The sequence below is a fragment of the Ammospiza nelsoni genome, chromosome 3, assembly GCF_027579445.1.
Source record: "Ammospiza nelsoni isolate bAmmNel1 chromosome 3, bAmmNel1.pri, whole genome shotgun sequence".
NCBI lineage: Eukaryota > Metazoa > Chordata > Aves > Passeriformes > Passerellidae > Ammospiza > Ammospiza nelsoni.
Genome location: NC_080635.1, coordinates 57,092,551 through 57,111,412, shown reverse-complemented (window position 1 = coordinate 57,111,412; position 18,862 = coordinate 57,092,551). Strand labels below are relative to the sequence as shown.

General features: G+C 39.3%; 1 protein-coding gene across 1 annotated transcript in view; it reads left to right on the top strand.

Moving 5' to 3' along the window:
- The window catches only part of PLEKHG1 (pleckstrin homology and RhoGEF domain containing G1), a 125,873-nt gene that overhangs the window by 96,729 nt on the left and 10,282 nt on the right, over positions 1–18,862 (top strand). The window contains exons 6-14 of the mRNA XM_059468270.1: positions 4,353–4,422; positions 11,400–11,446; positions 11,894–12,044; positions 13,025–13,156; positions 15,467–15,649; positions 15,738–15,833; positions 15,948–16,034; positions 17,854–17,887; positions 18,347–18,442. Of these exons, the coding sequence (XP_059324253.1) occupies positions 4,353–4,422; positions 11,400–11,446; positions 11,894–12,044; positions 13,025–13,156; positions 15,467–15,649; positions 15,738–15,833; positions 15,948–16,034; positions 17,854–17,887; positions 18,347–18,442 (896 nt within the window). The remainder of the gene's footprint in view (positions 1–4,352; positions 4,423–11,399; positions 11,447–11,893; positions 12,045–13,024; positions 13,157–15,466; positions 15,650–15,737; positions 15,834–15,947; positions 16,035–17,853; positions 17,888–18,346; positions 18,443–18,862) is intronic.

The following is an 18,862-nucleotide window of genomic DNA, read 5'->3' as shown; positions in this document are numbered from 1 at the left end:
AGCTGATTTGATGCACCAAGATGGTCTCCATGTACTTTTTTTGCTTTTATGCTGGATATTTACATGATTGTAAGCCTAACCTGCCCTGTGCTTTAACTGAGCTTAATGCAAGACCACTGTAGAAGAAATTCTTGCCTTAATGAAGAGATTTTTTATTCCTACTATATCAGCTCCTTTTGTATACCTATGTGCATCACCCAGATCTGGCTTTTGTAGTGTTTCGTGCTACTAGGTGCTCCCTGAATTCATTTCTCAAAACTGTATTCAAGTACCTTTCCTTAATTGAATTTTTGTGTTCAGTGTCTTTCCAGCCTTCTCTAAAACGCTGCAGATGGGATTCTAGTGTGTATTGGGAGCCTAAAGTAAATGTCTCGCTTGCATATCTAGTGCCACATTGTGTGGGATCTCAGTATCTGCAGTTTGAGGAGCATGCTACTGCTGCTTCTGTCTGAATCCTCTGTTACTATAAAAAATTATTAACTTAGTCAGCATTTAAGGAAAACCTGACTATTCAACTGATGCAGGAAATATATTGATGTAAATTCCCACATATTTTATATCCTGTAAAAGCACTCTTAGCTTTGCTGTAGTTGACAAAACATCTCCCAGACCTCTGTGTTCTTTGGAGAACAGCAGATAATTTAATTGAATCAAAAGAGGATTCTGAAGCGGAGCACTTGTGTCAAAGATCATCTTCAATGTTTTTCCATCATCATGCAAAGTTACTTTTAAGGGCTTCAACTGCTGGGATTGCTGTTTAGTGTCAAAGGAAAGAGTGAGAATGGATCTATTCAGAACTTATGGACAAAGATGAAATCTAAAGTCTTTTCCTGAAGCTTAAAATAGCTACTGCAGGGTAATGGAAATATGCTTAACTAGAAAGCTGCTGTGTCCTGCTTCAGCTACAACAACTGACTTTACTGAATGTCTAACAGCTGGAAAATACATAGTGGGAGCATGCTAAAATAGGCTCATGGACTGTTTTAGAGCCATGAGACAATGATTGTGAGCTTACAGATTCCCAGTGGTCACAGAGTGGAAAAATATAGTCCTGGCCATTATATTTTCTGATCCTTCAAAAGCTAGAAAAATGACAGATGTGATAGCTAGGATGCGTTTATGCCAGCTTCATTGCAAATATTGCCTACTAAAACTACTTTAAAGTATGATCAGTTGTTATACAGAATTACTGAGCTGTGCAAAAAAAAAATGCAGCAGTTAAAAAGAAAAGAAAAAGAAAAGCAGTTTTGGGAAATTTTAGAGATAGATATGTTAGAATGGTTAAAACGTCCTGGAAAGTTGTCCAAAGCATCTAGCAAATTACTAATGTGTTTCAGGCCTTCTGATATAAAGTTCTGCTTGGAAATTGTGAGTTCTTAAAACTGAACACTCACTGTAGATCCCAATATATCTTCAAGGATTAAGTTTACTCCTGTGTGAAATTTGGCATGTGACTTTTGGGTCCTAAACATACTCTCGAGCCTTTTTTATTTATCCTTAGCTTCAGAAAAAGGTCCATTTGGCAGTTCTGTGTTAGTAGTTTCAGATGTTTTTTTAAATAGATTTAGAATTATCTTCTTTTTCTCAACTTTCAATTTGACTGTTAATCCATAATCAAAGATTTCAGTCTGGGGGTTTTTTTTCAGACTTGCAGATCTGAGAAATTTCATTTCAGTGAATGGGAATTTCTCTCAGCGAAACTACCTAGGATTTTCGAGTGGTGTGTTGAATGGCAAAAATGGTGGTGATCATGGTAACTGCTAGCTACTGTATGATTATGATCTCTTCTTGAAAAACTATATTTTTTATGAGTTTCATGGTGGTAAGGTCTGGCTTCTTCTGAGGAGAAGCCATCATCAAGCTTCATCGAAAAATCAAACTATCCTAAGAGGCATTGTAATAAGACTTTCATTCATTTGACAATCATTTGACTTGAAAAGATAATGAATGCACTGTATTTAAAATTGTCAGTCTTTATGCTTCCCTCTCTCATCCCAAAGGAGTTAGCATTAGCTCCCAATGATGTTCATACAGATTCAGATTTTCCAAGCTCTGTAGCTCAGTACATGGTCTTCACTGGCCCTGGCTCCTGTGTCATGTGTCAGTCTGAGTCTTGTTAGTGGTCCAGCTGAAAGAGCACAGAGCTCCTCCAGCAGTGCTCGCTCCTGCTCCCTGCCAGGTTGGCTGGCATGAGCCAGTTGCAGAGGCCAAGAACTGTGACCAGCAGAAAACCTCTGGATATTCAGGTGAACAGGACCAACACTTTTCTCCATTGTTCCTTCTGCCTCCTGCCAGGTACTTAAATACAGCCTATAATAAAAGTGATGCTTTTTCACATCAGCTTGTTATTGTAGGAATTTATTTAATATTTTCAGAGTGCCTGAGCATGACGGTTTTGCTGTTTTTACAGTGGCAGACTGCTCTTACCAGTCCTGTTCTTACCATCCAGATGAGACAGAGCAGAGTGCAGTATAGGTAACAAACTCTTTCAAAAACAGGCCTTACACTCTGGGCTTGTGCTGAAGACACAAACCACTAGTGTATTGAACACATACACATGGATTCAATTGCATGAATACATACAATCTTTAAGTGTTCCTCTTCTCTGTCATGAAGGAGAAATGATGTGGTTTCATTGGAGACCTGTAGGAATAAAATGACAGTCCAGGTGCTGCGTACTTTAGGCCATCAGGAGAACTTCTGACTGCCAGCCAGCAGGAATCCTCTGAGCCTGTTTGGCATGTTTGATGTTATTTCCAAAACTCAGTCAGTATAACTGGTGGCTATGGTCACCATTGCTACAGCTTGCTTCTTTTGCTGATGTAAATGAGCTTCATGAGGTTGGGGTATCAAGCAAGGGTCGTATTTTTATTCCCATTTTGATGAAGGGAGAAATTGAGCTGTAGAGGTTAAATTGTCACTGTACAAAGTGACTTAGTGACTACTGAACCTAAGGTCTTTGCCTGTCTTTCTTCCTTGTGACTGCATGTTGATTCCTCCCTTTCCTTCCTCCAGTAATTAGAGAAGCAAGGAACAAGTGAAGAAACTCTTCTGATTGACTCTTTTTTGTACATGCAGAGGGAAATTGTGTCTGCTTACAGGGGAAAAGGGTAAATCCCTAGATACTTAGCCTAGGAACTCTTAGGCAAAACTTGTTCAGGGAACTAGCTGTGAATTGGGGAGAAAAGTGGCCCTAAATGGAAAATCATCTGTGAGAGTGTGTGTGGGGGGTGGGGGAAGGGTCGGGGAGAAGAGGGTGAGGAGGAGAAGAAGAAAATTCTTTTAGAGAACAATTTGGCAGAAAATTCAATTTCTTCTCTGAGTATGTCCTTTAGTAAGACTGAAAACTCTTTGGATCAAGGAGATAACCTTTGATGTTTTCTTCTTCTACTTGAACTCTTTCTTTCACTGAATTTAGTTTCAATAACTGAGTTTAATTCAAGAGCAGACAGGCTCCATTATTGCTTTGCTCCTGCTCAAATGAATTCATTTTCTCTTTGGCATGTAAAAATTATAAAATCCTCTCATATGTTGTTTTTATGCATGTAGAACATATATGCATAAAAAACAGAAAACTTTTTCTAGGCTACCCATTTTATCTTTGATGAAGAAACACAGTAAAAGTAGACTAATTTTCCTGAGTGAGCTACATAACATTCTTCATGTCTGAGAAATACGTTCCCAGTTCTCACCACTATTTTTCAGAGCAGTTCATCATTTCCCTTGGTCAAGTAAAGCTTGTAAACATAAAAAGTCTTTACAGGACAGTGCACGTGCTTAGGTGGCTTTTAAATCTTCTTAATTATTTAGTTAATTCATTTTATATCATGTTAATTGATATACAAGCTACACAACTGTGTGACTGCACCACTATGATTATTGTTAAAGAGCTGTCAGTCACAGAGTCACAGAATAGTTTGGGTTGGAAGGCACCTGTAAAGGTCATCTAGCCCAGCCTCCTTGCAATTAGCAGAGACATCTTCAATTAGATCAGGTTCCTCAGAGCCCCATCCAACCTGCCCTTGAATGTTTCTAGGATCTTCATCTACCTGAAGGAAGGGGCTCAGCTTTGCTTAGCAGAACAACCAGTCAGTCCATGGTCAACCTGATGACTTGAATTTTGAAAAAGTGGGAATACAATTTCCTTATAGTTCTCCTCTGCCTGCAAATAAAAAAACCCAGTATCTGGCAGAGGGAGGGGACATCAAAGGTGTTCTTGTTCCCTTTGTAGGACTCCCTGCATCATTAAGTGCTGCCATGAATAGCGCAGCAGTGTCTGGTTCTGAATATACAATTGTGTCCATTCTAAAGTGTGCCATAATTGTCTTACCTTGTCCTCTTCTTTGTTTTAGTGAACTTCTGCAAGATTTGGAAAACTGTGAAAATGATCCTGTTGCTATAGCAGATTGTTTTGTTTCCAAGGTAAGTCTGCAGCACCAGATTCAAAGTGCAGTGGGGGAAATAAGATTCATTTATTAGTTTCTGAGATCTAATCCTGACAGCTTGTGTTATGTTAGCCAAGAAAAGTCAGCAAATCTATGGAAAGGGAAGGAATTTCTCTTAGCAATTGATAGGGATATGCCTCTGATTTGCATTTCTAAAAATCAAGACAAAGGTGTCATTTTCTTCAATAAGTGTATCTGAGCTGTTTATTGAGTTCATTTTTAGGATTTACTTTTTTTTGTCAACTATTACAGGGGTTCTCTGTTTTACTTGCATCTGTAAATGTAGGTGATCAAGCCTGTTACTCTGGTTATGCCTTGTCAGCTTAAAAACAACTAGAGAGTAAAACTTGGCTGCATTCCTAAAAAAGGCAATAACATTAACATACAAAATGTGCCCATATTGTTTTCTGAGAATTTTTCCTGAAACCCACAACTCTACCTTAAATTTTCTTTTTAAGTGGAATGGTCTAGCCTTAAGATTCACATCCCATTCACTCTGTAATGCTTTGAATTTTCTGAACATTGATAGGACATCTTGATTCTGTTGGGCAATACTGAATCCAAAAATATGTATTATGGGAAGTTGTTAGATGCAGCAGAAATACAGGGAAGAGGGTGACCTTCATTGTAGGAAACACATAGAGCCAGTCAGGGAGACAAGGAACAGCTGTAATGAGTAGGACAACAAGAAATTAAATAATTTGGGCTACAGATGATGGTAGTTCACTGCAGACTTCACCAGAGAATCAACATATATCTTGAATCTCTAGAGCCCAAATGTCTTAAAAAAATAATGCTATCTCTGTGGTATTTCTGGAGGAAGAGAGATCATGTAGTTGTCTAAAGTTGAATTATCGCTTTATAGGTGTGTTTGCCTTTTTGTATTAAAAAAAAAAAAAGAACAACGAAGAACCAAAATTAAATTAATACAAACATGAAAAAACTCCAAAGAAACCAAAAAGCCAAAGTCTGTCATGTTTTATACTTTGTCCTGAACTCAGCATTGTCAGCACCAAGCACTTAATGTAATAAATCTAACACACGGATTTAGGATTAACAGGACCACCCTCTCATTAATTCAGTAATTTGTTTGGCACTGTTGTGACATAAGGGATTTTATAGTAAATGAGAGTGATGATACCAGCTAAGTGCTGCTGTTTCACCAGATCTCTTGGTTCAGCTGAGTTTGAGAAAGTAATTTATCTAGTAACTGGTCTTTTGTAAGCACTGAGAGACCTTAGTGTTGGCACCACTAATGCAAAAGCAGGATGCATTTTTGCCCCATTGCAGTGGGGTTTATGGCATGTTGTTATTGCTACAGATAGCCTGGATTTAATTGAATTGAAGGAAAGAGTGGGATAAGGGCAAGTGCAAAGTCCTGCTTCTGGAACAGCATAACCCCATGTGCCTGCTGAGTCTGCCTGACTAGAAAACAGATTAATAAAAATGATCTGGGGTCCTGGTGGGCAAGAAGCTGTGAGTAAGTCAGCAGAGGGCCTGTGCAGTGAAGGCCATCTGGGAGGCCTTCGGGGTGTTTACAGATAGAACAGTTTGGAGCTGGTAGATATTTCTGCTGTATTGCTTGCTTATAGCTGGGACTGCTCCTGCTGGGATGTAAAACAGAGATGGTGCAACTGATAATAAGAAGTCCAGGAAAAAATTGTGTTCTCATTCAAATTGGCCAACTGAAAGGGCTTGTCTGGTAGACTTTCTGGCCATTACTTCCAAAACCCATCTGCATATCATTGCTTGTGCCTTTTGTTCCCTTGTCAAATGCTTTTAGCATTTGTATTATTGGCAGGCAGCTGCCTGATGGCTCAGAAATTGCTAGAGATTGCAGTACTAACAGGCATTTTTTAGCTTCATCCAGACAAGTGCAGACACTTAAAAGCAAAATCAAACAATACCAAAATACCCCACAGTTCTGGTCTTGGCCGAGAGGATTTCATTACAGCAACTGCTGACTGTCTTAACAAACTCCAGTTGTCCATTCTTGGTTGCTTGTGTCTTCCCAGCACTGAGAAGTGGAAATAAAACTGCCTTTTTTGGCAGCATGTGCTCCTTCAAGACTTACAGGACTTTGGCCATTTATTGTTTCATTGCTCCGTTAGATCCTCACTGTGAGTGAAGCACAGGGATATTATCATGCTGAAGTCATAGCTCACAGCCTTAGCCAGTGGAGATGGCTGTGCTGGAGCTTCTTGAATGCTTCCAGTGGAACTGTGCTTAGATCCAGCGAGCTCTGGACCTAGTGCCATTTTTTCACCCAACTGTGAATATTGTAGGTGTTGCAAATCTTAAGGTATAACCAAGTTTTCAGTGTAGTTACTGTGTTTGCTTTTTCTACTCTTAAGAAGCTCAGTAACTGCATAAAGTGAAAGTTTTTTCTTTCTTAGGGTTCATGTGAAATCACATGAAGTTAGTTTGCCGTATAACAACAGTTATGGTTAAAGTAACTCTGGAGCTTGTTGTATAAAATGTTTTATATTTGGGAAGATGTGGGGATCTTGATTTTTGAAGTTTTGGATCGTTCTCTTTGAACTTTGTTATTTGGTTTAGGTCAATAAAATTTCTTGTATTGCATATTCTACTTCTCTCACACACTCATACATGACTGTGTTTCCTGTGTATAAATTTCATGCTTCAGTAGTAAAAAGCTTTGTAAGTTTTAAGGGAAAGGATTATCAAAACACACTTCAGTGTAATTTGAACAAAAACCACATCATTGTGGGTTTGAATCTTTATATTAACATTTTCTGTGCTGAGTCCCCAAAGCAAATAGCCCCTAAAATGGCAGCTTTGATTTATTAACAGACTTCGACAATGTTTTTAGTCTGAACTAGCCAGTAACATAAAACTCATTAACCACTAAAATAATGATGCAAAGCTGTGACTTTATGGAAGTGGAAATATTTAATAGCAACTTAAAACATTATATTGAATCCCTCTGCTTCCAAGTATTTAAATACATTAATAACTCACCAGCAGATAGACACAAATGTAGAAAAGCACACTTATTTTAAAACCTGCTATGCAATCATGAATTGCAGTCTTTTTTTCTGCCTCAAGATGCAGATGGTATGGGTATGGATATTTGTTTTACAGTGGGATGGCTGCTGCATGGAAATAACCTGCCTCTGAGGGTAGTGTTGTACTAATTCAGTTTATACCAGTTCTGATCCTCTCTCTTTGTCTAGAAGAACTGCATTACCACTGGATGTAAAAGTTCTTGGAGACATATTGCTGGTAACTAATTGGAGACTAATAAAAAGGTTCCAGTGCAAGGTTAGCTATGGCTTAGTTATTCACACAGAAGACTTTATAAGGTTTTTTTGCCAGTCCAATCTTTCATTTTCATAGTAATGATGCCAGTGTTAATTAGAAGATTGACTTCGGTATTCTATACGTTTACATTTAAGTGAGTTGTTTTAAAGGAGAGCTGAATTCTGGCACATCACTCTTCTCACTCAACACCCCAGAAATTCAGAACATATGTTTTCTGCAAGGCACACTAACAGCTTAACCAGGGGGAAAGGGAGAATTACTTTAATCTAGCATCTCATTAGTGAAGAGGATATCCAGGCAATTGGCTTCAGTTTGCACACTGACTCCACTCATTTTCTCAGTCTCCATTTTCTTTTAAAGTGCCTTTTATGGCTATAAAAAAGCACAGTGCACTAAGAGTTGAGGGAGTATATGGAATATATGTGGAAGAGATGTGCAGTGAAGTGACTCCAGTGTGAGGGACCAGTGTAAGTATAGCTGGGGTCTGCTCACATTTGGCTTTGCTCTTGAGAGGGACTTCCAATCAGCGTGGACAAACTCTCAGCTTGAGTCTCAGGTTTTTGCAGCTTCTACCACAACAACTTTGTGCCCTCATATTTAAACTGATCCCTGGAGCAATTCCAGAGCAGAGATCAGAGATCTCTCTGCATGCAGAGATCAGTTTTCATTTGGTCTGAAGACAATTGATGTGAATAAAACTATTTTCAAGCTGAGTAAATTTAAGAATGTCAGAAGAAATACTGATGAGCATAGCTGGTGTTTTCCTATGTTGTGAAAGTAGTTGGAAAAATAATAAAACCATCTTAGTTTTTGGTTTTTCTCTTGCTCCTGTTCTGAGCAGGGCAGTTTTGTCAGGATGAGGAAGAACTTCTCTTAGAAGTGGCTCTCTTGGCCACTTTCCCAACAAGTACACATGAATCCAGCTAATGCCTGGGCAAGGTGTATGGTGTTGATTCACAAGAGATCTGCAAGTTTGAGTGCGTATCAACAATCTCATCCTGGAGGCAAAACACATGTACTTGACTTTCTCCTGGCACTATGCTCGCATTGCTCAGTAAAAGTAAATGCTCTCTGATGGTTCTGTGTGGTGAAATGAGCTGTGGCTCACTGGAGCGAGTACACACGTAAGTGCAGTGTGGAATTCGGTGTTATGTCTGCTCAGAAAGCAGGGGTGATAGTGAAACCATTCTTAAGTTTTAGAAGTATCAAGGGCATAAGAAACTATCTTTTTTTTAATACAAATTTGTTGCATTTAATAGCTAGACAAAAGTTTTTTTTTAAACAAACAAACAAAAAAACCATTAAAAGTAGTTCTGACCTTGTGTAAAAAAGCCCCAAACCAAAAACCAAACCAAAGAGCAAGAGTGAAAAGGCTCCTGGGGATTTCAGATATGCTTTTGATTTTGAGGGGAATGTGCACACAGCCTACTCTGTAACCCTGACGTGTTTGGCCTTGTTTGTTTTACAGATAGTACTTTCATTGGTTGAAATTTCACAAGAGATACTCTTTTCCTTTTTGTTTGAAAAGCAGACTAATCATGTGATATGAGCAGAATAAAAACATAAAAATTAATTGGCTCAAAATGTTCTTCACGCTGCTTATGAAGTAATTCTATAAATTGTATTATTCTGTTAGGATAGCTATGGGAATATATTAAAATTTGACCAAAATCCCCTGAATGAAAACGTTGAATTAATATATGCATATATAAAATAAATTACATTTTTTTCTCCATACTGAATTTCACCTTAGTGTTATCTCTTAAGCACCCTGGCTTATTATAAGTGCTGGCTAGTTTGGTAGTGATTGCCAAAGAAAATTACACAGTGTAATATCTGCAGCTCTCTGAGGTTTGTTAATTCTTCATTTTGAGGGGAGAGGGTTTGGAGCTGTGGCTGTGTTTCCAAGCATGGACAGGAGCAGTCTGTGATACAGGCTCACTTCCTCTGCATGTGGACATGGGGCATAGGTAACACCACCACAAAACCTAGCTGAGATGACAAAGTTAGTTCAAGTGTGAAAAACCAAGATAAATTATTTAACTGTATTTGTATCAAGACTACTTTTAGTTGGTTTGTTGGTTTCTAAGAGAAGAGCAGTTTAATAAGCTTACAGCCCACCAGTGAGTAAATGGGGATCACAGTCCCCTGGGGAAACATTTATTAGAAGTTTGCTTGAGTTATTTTCTCAGAACAGTGAATACTGAAATCCAGTAGGACATACTGAAATGAATTGCAATGCCTTGTACTCCTGCAGGGTAACATCTTACTTTGTACGGGGTCCTTATGGATGACGGCTCAGTGCACAGATGAATGGCACACCCTGTATTACCCCCAGGAGAGGGGAACGGGACCGGTGCTGCTGGAATTGGCAAAGGGCACTGCCTGAGATGGCTCTTTCTGATGAATGGCCGAATGAAAAACAGCCAAACCCCAGCAGTGAAAAACAAAAGCCACAGCCTGTGTTAGCCCTCTCCCCAGGGGTGCTGTTCCTCAGAGCACTGTGCCTTGTGTGAATGCAGATGTTTGGTCTCGCCATTCACCAGCAATGGTCCCTGGGAGACAGCCCCTCGTGGAGCACAGCTATTGTGCTCCAGAATGCCACAGCCCGTTCTGAAGATGCTTGGAGTGGAAACTGGGTCTTATTCACTGCTGGAGGATTGTGTTTTATCTGTCGAGGGCTTATGAAAGAAAAAGTGATTGATACGGGGAGCACTTTGCATTTCTGCAGTGCTTTCTTAGCCTTTAGGACTCCAGTAAGCTGCAGAAATTGTGTATTGTTTGGGATAGAGGTTCATAGGCAGATGTGGACTTAGAGCACATGGGAATGCTTCTGGAAATCTGTTCTTGCATAGAATTAAATGATGATTATTAAGAAAAAAATCTTAGGCCAGGGAAGAAAGAAATGAAACTCAGACTTTAGCTCTGAGAAGTTTATCAGCATTAAGTTTGAGTAATTTTAGTGTGACAGGCAAGTGTGGAAACCCACCCAGATCTAGTTACAACTTGTTGGGGTAATAGCTGTCTCCTTTCACATAATTTACTTCTTAAAAAAAAAAATCGCTTTTGTGGCTTCTAATTTCACGCTTAGACTGTGCTCACATGTGAAAGTATTTGTAATTGCTTGAAAATGGCACACCAAACATAACCTGCAGAACTTAATTCTCCCAGTAAATACACCAGGTGCATGGTGTAATTTTTGGGGTTGTTTTGTGCAGGGCCAGGGGGTGTTTGTGGGTCCCTTCCAACTCAGGATATTCTATGATTCTGTGATATGGGTGTCCTTCAGCTCACAAAAAAACTATAGATAAGTTCATCCAGCTATTTGAAGGACATAAGTGTGGTGATGATGTTTTTGTCAGGTTTTTGGCTTTTTGGGTTTTTTTTTTGAGATGCATAGATTTTTATAGGGTACCTTGGAGGCTTTGTTGCAAAGTTTGTTTTATCTCTGTGTAGGTTTTCTTGGTTTTTCTTTCAAGTAAAGGAAGAATCTCTCCCACAAAAAGATGAAATTAAATTCTGGTTGTGTTAAGACTGTCACAGTGAACATAGAGAATTAATGGATCAGGAGCTGAAGGAACTGTTGTCTTGATATCATGTTTATCTTGCACACATTAGCTGCTAGTTTGACAAAATCTCAATATATGCAAACTTTTCCTCCCTGTGCAGAGTGAAGATTTCCACATATATACACAGTACTGCACCAACTACCCAAGGTAGGAATTATGGGTTCCTTTTCTTCCTTTGTTCCTTGGCTAGTTTGTGTAATGCAAGTTACACTCTATGAAAAAAAAAAAAATCAGCTTCTGCCCTTCCTAAATTGGAAAGAATTTACCTTTTATGTAAAAAAGAAGAAAAAAAATTTAATGAAGTTTTGTTTCATCTATTCTTGTGGTTCACTGCTTTACCCTTCTTTAGAAAATGATGGTCTTACTCTGCAATGCTGCTTCTAGAATTTCTAGTAAGAGAGACTGGTTGCATGTCAAGGGAGAGCATAGCTGAATACACAAGATAATTTTAAAAAAAGCCAAACCAAACAACAGAAACAGCAGTTATTGGAATGGGAACCTGCTGCCCCTTTTTACAAGCTGAAAAGGAAGCAATTCTTTACCTGCAGACTTATGGAAACAGAGTGTCTTAAAGCCGTGTGTGGATGTTTTTAGGTCTGTGGCTGTGCTGACAGAGTGCATGAGGAACAAGGCACTGGCCAAGTTCTTCAGAGAGCGGCAAGAAGCGCTGCAGCACTCTCTGCCCCTGGGCTCTTACCTCTTGAAACCTGTCCAACGCATCCTCAAGTACCACCTGCTTCTGCACGTAAGAAATGTATTTCATTTTGGGCTGCTGCACGTCGGGGTGCCTTCCTCTGGTAGAAGGCTTGGTGGTTAGAAAGGTTCTGGTTTTCCTTAAATGCTCATCCTTTTGTGGGTATTTGATTTCAACATGTGGAGGCTTTCTGTCTTTGTCACTTCACACCATATGCATCTATTTGGAGCGGGGAATTTATGGTAATTATTTTAGACACATTGCATCAGTCTTTGCATCCAAATAGTTAACACTTTTTTTGTATGCTGGTCTGTAATTCTGAAGTTGTTCGGAAAATTCTTGTCATGATTAAACATTTTGTTCACAAATTTATTGCTCCAATGAAGAACAATGCTTTTCCACATGTTGCAATGCTGGGGGTGGTTGAAAAAAGGACTAAATACATATAAACACCCTGACTGCTAAGAATTTTGTGGAGAGGAATGATGGAGGAAGTGGGAACTCTTTCCGCATTGAGTGAATTGACTTAAGCAAGTTTCGGAAATTCATGCTTTATTCTTAACATTTTCCACATATGTTACCTATTACAGAGTCATGTTCTAGTGAAGTGTAAAGACACTGATCCTTATTTTAAATGCCTGGTGCTTTTCTACTCTCCAACTGTAAAGCAGAGTGTAGTGTAATTCCATCAGGGTTTTGTAAGTGTAGAAATGTTCTGTGTTGTAGGAAAGCCATTAAATGCTGTCTGAAAGATCTCCTGTCAGTGTGCTGTGCTCCCTTTCTGTGCCTCTCTGGTCACACTGGCTGCTTCAAGTGTCCTTGCTGCTAAACGGCCCCAAAGGCTTGATTTTGTTTGTCATCTTGTGTGAATCAAATTGATACCAACATGCATCACTAACAAAGGCAAGAACGTTGCCTTCGAGTGATTGCGAAGCACAGAGAAAACAGTACAGATGAAAACACAGTGCTGCATTCGACTGGGAAAATTCACTTAGGTATAAGGGGACTGTTTTTTTTTCCCTTTGTCTTAGGAAATAGAAAACCACCTTGACAAGGACACGGAGGGCTATGATGTGGTGCTGGATGCCATAGATACCATGCAGAGAGTGGCATGGCATATAAATGACATGAAGAGGAAACATGAACATGCCATCAGGCTCCAGGTGAGTTCCCAGAGAGATTTTATGGGTGTTTGTGAGCTGTTTTTGTCAATATATATGCAATTAACATTTTTTAGTTTATCTTTTCTTTTAATCTTTGTCAGTCATAATTTAGACTGCTGTTGAGCATGCCTGTGGCTGTTTGATCTTGGAAACCATGGTCATAACTGCTGCAGGAAAATCTCAGACATCTCTAACCTACAAGCAGCATCCTGTAAAGCATTTATTTTGCAGTAATATGGAACTTAAGATAACTCTTCTTTCTTCCTTTCCCTCAATTGTACAGCACTGCTGTACAACCCTAGGGCATGGCTTTGTTCAGAAATCCTGTGGTTTCCGATTTCTTCCCTTTGTGCTGATTAATTTTGTTTTGAGACATTTCTTTTGCTGATTCTTGTTTAAGTACTTTCCTCTTGGGTTTTAGAAAACTCATTATCAGTTGCTTTGTGAAAAGCATAAACCTAGAAACATGATACTTGGAAAAACTCTAGCTTCGCTTCAAATGAAGATTTTTGAAGGAGAAGAAACAAAAGCTACACCCTGAGTAATTTTTGTCATCAAGAGCAAGGAGCAAGCTCTTTTGCAGAATTTATGCTCTCATTCTGTTTCCTGGTTCCCAGTGAATCACACTTTTATGTTACATTTTCAATATTTATATCACTTTAAGAAAATTTAGGGGATTTTTTTAGTTTATAAAAGGGAGTAATAAGCTTATCCCATTTCAGAAATCCATATCATGTAATTCTTTGCCCATTTTTTTTTTTAACATCAAATTTATTCACCCTTTTTGTGGTTTTCTTCTTTTTTCTATTTTGGGTTTTTTTAATGATTGTTTATTTTTTGTATTGCTGTTGTTCGTGTGTAAGGGAAATTTTACAATGTCTTGCCTGCAGCAGGGTAACCTTTGCCACACATTGCTGGAAATGCATGCTAATGACTTTTAGAAACAGTCTGCTATAAATCTGAGTAATTATATTCAGAAGTAAATAGGGGTTAAATGCTTTTGGAAAAAACAAAAGCTTATTTTTTATTTATTGAGCTCAGCTGGCAAATGTTTGGGTTTGTGGAAAATGTTTATGTTCATAGTTCCCCCTTAAAAAAGTAAAACCTACTTCTGCAGCCATAGGGATAGGCCTTCTGTGGGCTCTCACACTGCAATGTGGTCTGCAAGTACTGCAACAGCAGTTCCTGCACAAAGTGTCCCTCAAGAGTGGTGGACTTCATCCCTGTGCTGTATCCTGACTTATTAACAAGCTTCTGGAGAGATCTGATACAATGCAACATTTTTTAAATCTTGGTTTTGCCTTTTTTTTTTTAACAACTTCTGTATAGTCCAAAGTTGTCTGGTTTGGGGTTTTATTCCTGTGAATGCTTTGGCCAGCATTGGAGCTTCAAACGGACTGGGATGTTTTCTAGCTGAAAGCTTTGTTAAAGTCTAATGTTCTAGAGTGACCAACCTGGGAAGAGGCAATCTGTCCCTGCTTTGCTAATGCTGCCAGATTTAAAGTCCAGTGGATGTTTTTAAAGAGTTCCCTAGTTAAAAGTTTAGCCTGCTTTTAGAATTTGAGGTCCCATGCTTAAGTTCTATGTCATTGCCAACAAGCAGTTTAAGGAAACAGAATAGCCATAGCTAAGTGACACAGTCTTGTGGAGATGTTCTTAGATGCTTCTCCAAGCTTTTTTTTTTTTTTTTCTTAAATAATAAATAAGATGAGAAATACCTGTGGTATCTACACAAATCATTAATATACAAGCAAATATTCAGATGTTCAGTTGACTGAATCACTTGTGGTTGTTTAGTCTTCTGAGAATCATCTCTTCAATCCAAACACTTCACAGAAGTGTCTTCTGTCATGGGCCTATGGGACATGGCATTATAATTAATTCAGTGGGAGACCACACAACTTCAGGAGGGTACCCAGGGTGGGAGGGAAGTGTTAAGAGGGATTGGTTGAGGACATGAAGGAGAGTGTGAGAGAGACTGATGAGTGAATGTTTCTGGGAGCAAGGGGAGCAGAGGTTGTGCTCTTTTATTACAGACTGCCCCAAGGAGTTCAGGGCTCTTTTGGGTCCATGTAAAGGCAGTAAGGACTCAAGGCTGTTTAGTGTGGGCTTTGCAGTGAGCCTCCAAGCACCTGGCTGCAATGTTACACATAATCTACCAGCCTCAGGATTGGTGTCTGGTGACTTTCCACTGTTGGATGCTAAACATTGTGTAGGAGAGTGCAAATGGCCTCAGCAGATCATTTGGGTCTTTTGTTTCAACAAGGTCTCTGAAATTAATTTTGCATGTTGTTCTTTGATGTGTTGCAGGAGATACAGAGTTTGCTCACTAACTGGAAAGGGCCAGACCTTACGAGTTACGGGGAGCTGGTGTTAGAGGGAACGTTCCGCATTCAGCGAGCCAAAAATGAGCGCACGCTGTTCCTCTTTGACAAGATGCTGCTGATTACAAAAAAGAGAGATGAAATGTTTGCATACAAAGCTCACATACTGGTATGTCAGAGAGCAGGTGGTAATGTGCTGTCTACAGGTCTCCCTAAAACTCCTCTGTGATTCACATTGTTTCCTCTCTTTGTTGCAGTGTGGAAACCTGATGCTTGTTGAAGTAATACCAAAGGAACCACTTAGCTTTAGTGTTTTCCACTACAAAAATCCTAAGATGCAACATACTGTCCAGGTACCACAGAAACCCCCCTGCCCCCTGGGTAATGTGGCTCATGTCCATATGGTATTTATGGCCCTGCATAGTGCAGGAATGAATTTTTCTCATGGTGCCCAATTTTTTTATCAGGCAAAGTCGCAGCAAGACAAGCGCCTTTGGATTCTTCACTTGAAGAGGTTAATTCTAGAAAATCATCCTGCTAAAATTCCTGCTAAGGTAAAAAAAAAAAAAAAAAGCAAAACCAAAAACTAAGCAAACAAAACATGCAAACAAAATCACAAGACACCTCCTTGTATGGGTGCTGACTTAAAACACTGATGCATGCAATATACAGAGAGCTTAGACACCAGGATGTTAATTAATGTGTTGTTTCCTTGTATCTTTAAAAGTTCCTCAGAACTAATGGGGAAGTTCCACTAGAATTATCTGCAGGGCTTGGTATGGGAATAGAAGAATGGGTTAGCAGCATTTGCTTGCCAGGACAAAAGTAGCAGAGGTGCAATGTCAGAAAGCTTCACTCTAGGAGCACATTTTACCTTGATGCTGCCTGTCTGCAGAGCACTGGGATGCACTGTTTGCAGTACTGTAGGTGTTTAATCAGTCTTGGTTAGATGTCATAGCAGTGAAGCCATTGGCAGTACACACTTCACTGCAACTACACACACCCATCCTCAACCCAGCATCCTTAGCTGGGACATTGGCCCTTTTTGCTGGGATAGCTGGAGAGCTTTATGGCAGAAAAAATGAGGCACTGATATCATATTCATAGCTATAATATCTTGGAATGAGGAAATCTCCTCCGCTTATGTATGGAATCCACTCTTAGAGCTTCAGGTGATGTCTGCCAGTGTAATATACAGCACCTCTCAAAGGGTGTTAACTCTAATTCTTGCCAAGACACAGCAGACATTGACTGGTGTAGAAACAGGATTTTTTTTTCACAGAGTTTACTCTTTGTTTTTCAGTTTCCCTGACTGTTTTTTCACTCAGTTCTATGCTGTAATGGCTAAAAAATGTTACCTGTGACTGACATGCACCGTACTGTACTAACATGCATTTTCAACAGTGTGACAAAAAGAGACTTGTGGAAGAAAAAAGCACTAGCAGGTCCTATTGCTAATTCTCCTCTTTTTGTTAACAAAGTCTATTGAAAGATTAATGTTTATGCTAGTATCCACACTTACACTGTAAATACTCTATTAGGTTGTTAAAAAAGTACAGCATGATCTTGGCCTTTGTATCATTATTTTCTTATTTCTTACACAATTTTTATTTTAGCTGTAGAAAAAAAATGTGAAACCAAAAATATTTTTTTCTTAGAGAAATAACTTCACTTGAGAAAGGAAAAGTCTAGTGAAATAAATCTTTGAGGTTATCTGTACATTTTGATTTCTTTTTCCCTGTCGAACTGGTAATTGCTTGTTGTGAGGCTTCAGTCTGCCCAGCTTCTGGAGAATGCAATAGTAGTCCACATGTGACGCCTGGTGGAAAATTACCAAACTGCACCTGTACAAGGGCAAGCGTTTTAGACAGGATATTTCAGTTTGGGTTGTTTTCTTACTTAGTAGCTGATATGCTTCCTAAAACATCCAGATTTTTTTTTTCTACTAAAAAAGGGACAAATTTTAAGCAATCAGGAGATGCTCTTTATCCTGCATTAATCTTACTTAAACCAAATTATGATTTGTTTTGACACACACTCTTCCTCTCCTTGCGCTGCCTCTGCAGAGGTGAGCACGCAAGACAGTGTGCCCACTGGGGGGCAGTGAACAACAGGTTTTGTGTGCAGACCTGGAGATAAACTCTGCTGAGTTCCTGCCACCAAAATTTTCCTCCCTGTATGAAACAAGTCCAATGTACAGAGAAGAACCAAAAATAGAAACCCAAAAAATAATGCTGCTAACCATATTTATTAATTCCCAAATTAAAATTGCTGTTACTTTCATACAAGTTCACTACTGTCTGTAATATGCAATGCAACTTGCCCTTCTACTATCAGTTTTAACTTCTTCATTTGTTACTTTTTCTCTTCCAGGCCAAGCAGGCAATTCTCGAAATGGATGCCATACGTAAGTTGGTTCTTTTTCCCTTTTGTTTTAAAAATTAATAAAACCATATTCAGCATTTTGGCTTTAGCTGTTGATGTCATCTGAAATGGAAGAATGCCAGGCTTATGTTCCTTGAATTATGACCCTGTTGGAAAAGGCAAAATTAGATGCAGATCCTGTGGAATTTGCTGGGAAGGCTCTGACTGAGAAACTGGCAGACAGACATGGTGGTGGTGGATAAATGTTCCTGGGTTAGCCCTCTGGAGCCAGGCCCAGCTACATGGGTAAAGCATTCCCAAGGCTGCCTGGGAGCCAGCTGCCCTAGCAGCACGTGTCGCTTGTGTAGCTTCAGGCTCTGATGGGGTGCAGCTGGATTAGGCATAAAGGGATGATGGCACTGCCTCCAAAGAGAGCTTCCAAGGTGTGTGAAGTGCCATCCTTGTCACTCTCTTATTCCCTGTGCCTCTGCTTGTTCCTCAGATCACCCAGGCTTCCACTATAGCCCTGAGGGAGAAATGAAATCGCCATACCAGCCTAAGGAAGGCACTGCTCCTCACAGAGTGAGACGGAAATCAGGTGAATAAACTCATTTATACCCTAGATGACAAAAGGAAAAACAAGCAGGGTTGTTTTAGGGGTGGATTAGGCTGGGTACATGGAATTGGTTTTTAATGTGCACTCCAGGCAGTCTAACGTGGTACAGTATCTCTCCGATGTGGATGAAGTATCTTATTAACCATTTGTTGTTCTTGTAATTTATTTTTTTACCTACTGTTTGCATTTAATTTAAGGAATATACATTTGTAATGGTGAATGTTTAAAGAACAGTTGGTACTCTCTAATAGATTAAAGTTCATATGCAGTAAAGCCTGTCACATTATTTAAATTTGACATCCCTCCTTACTGCAGTTATTATTGTCTCAGAAGTGGTCCATCCTGATTATGATAGGCTTATTATTTCAAAACATGATTACTATCTATACTTAGTGTCATGTT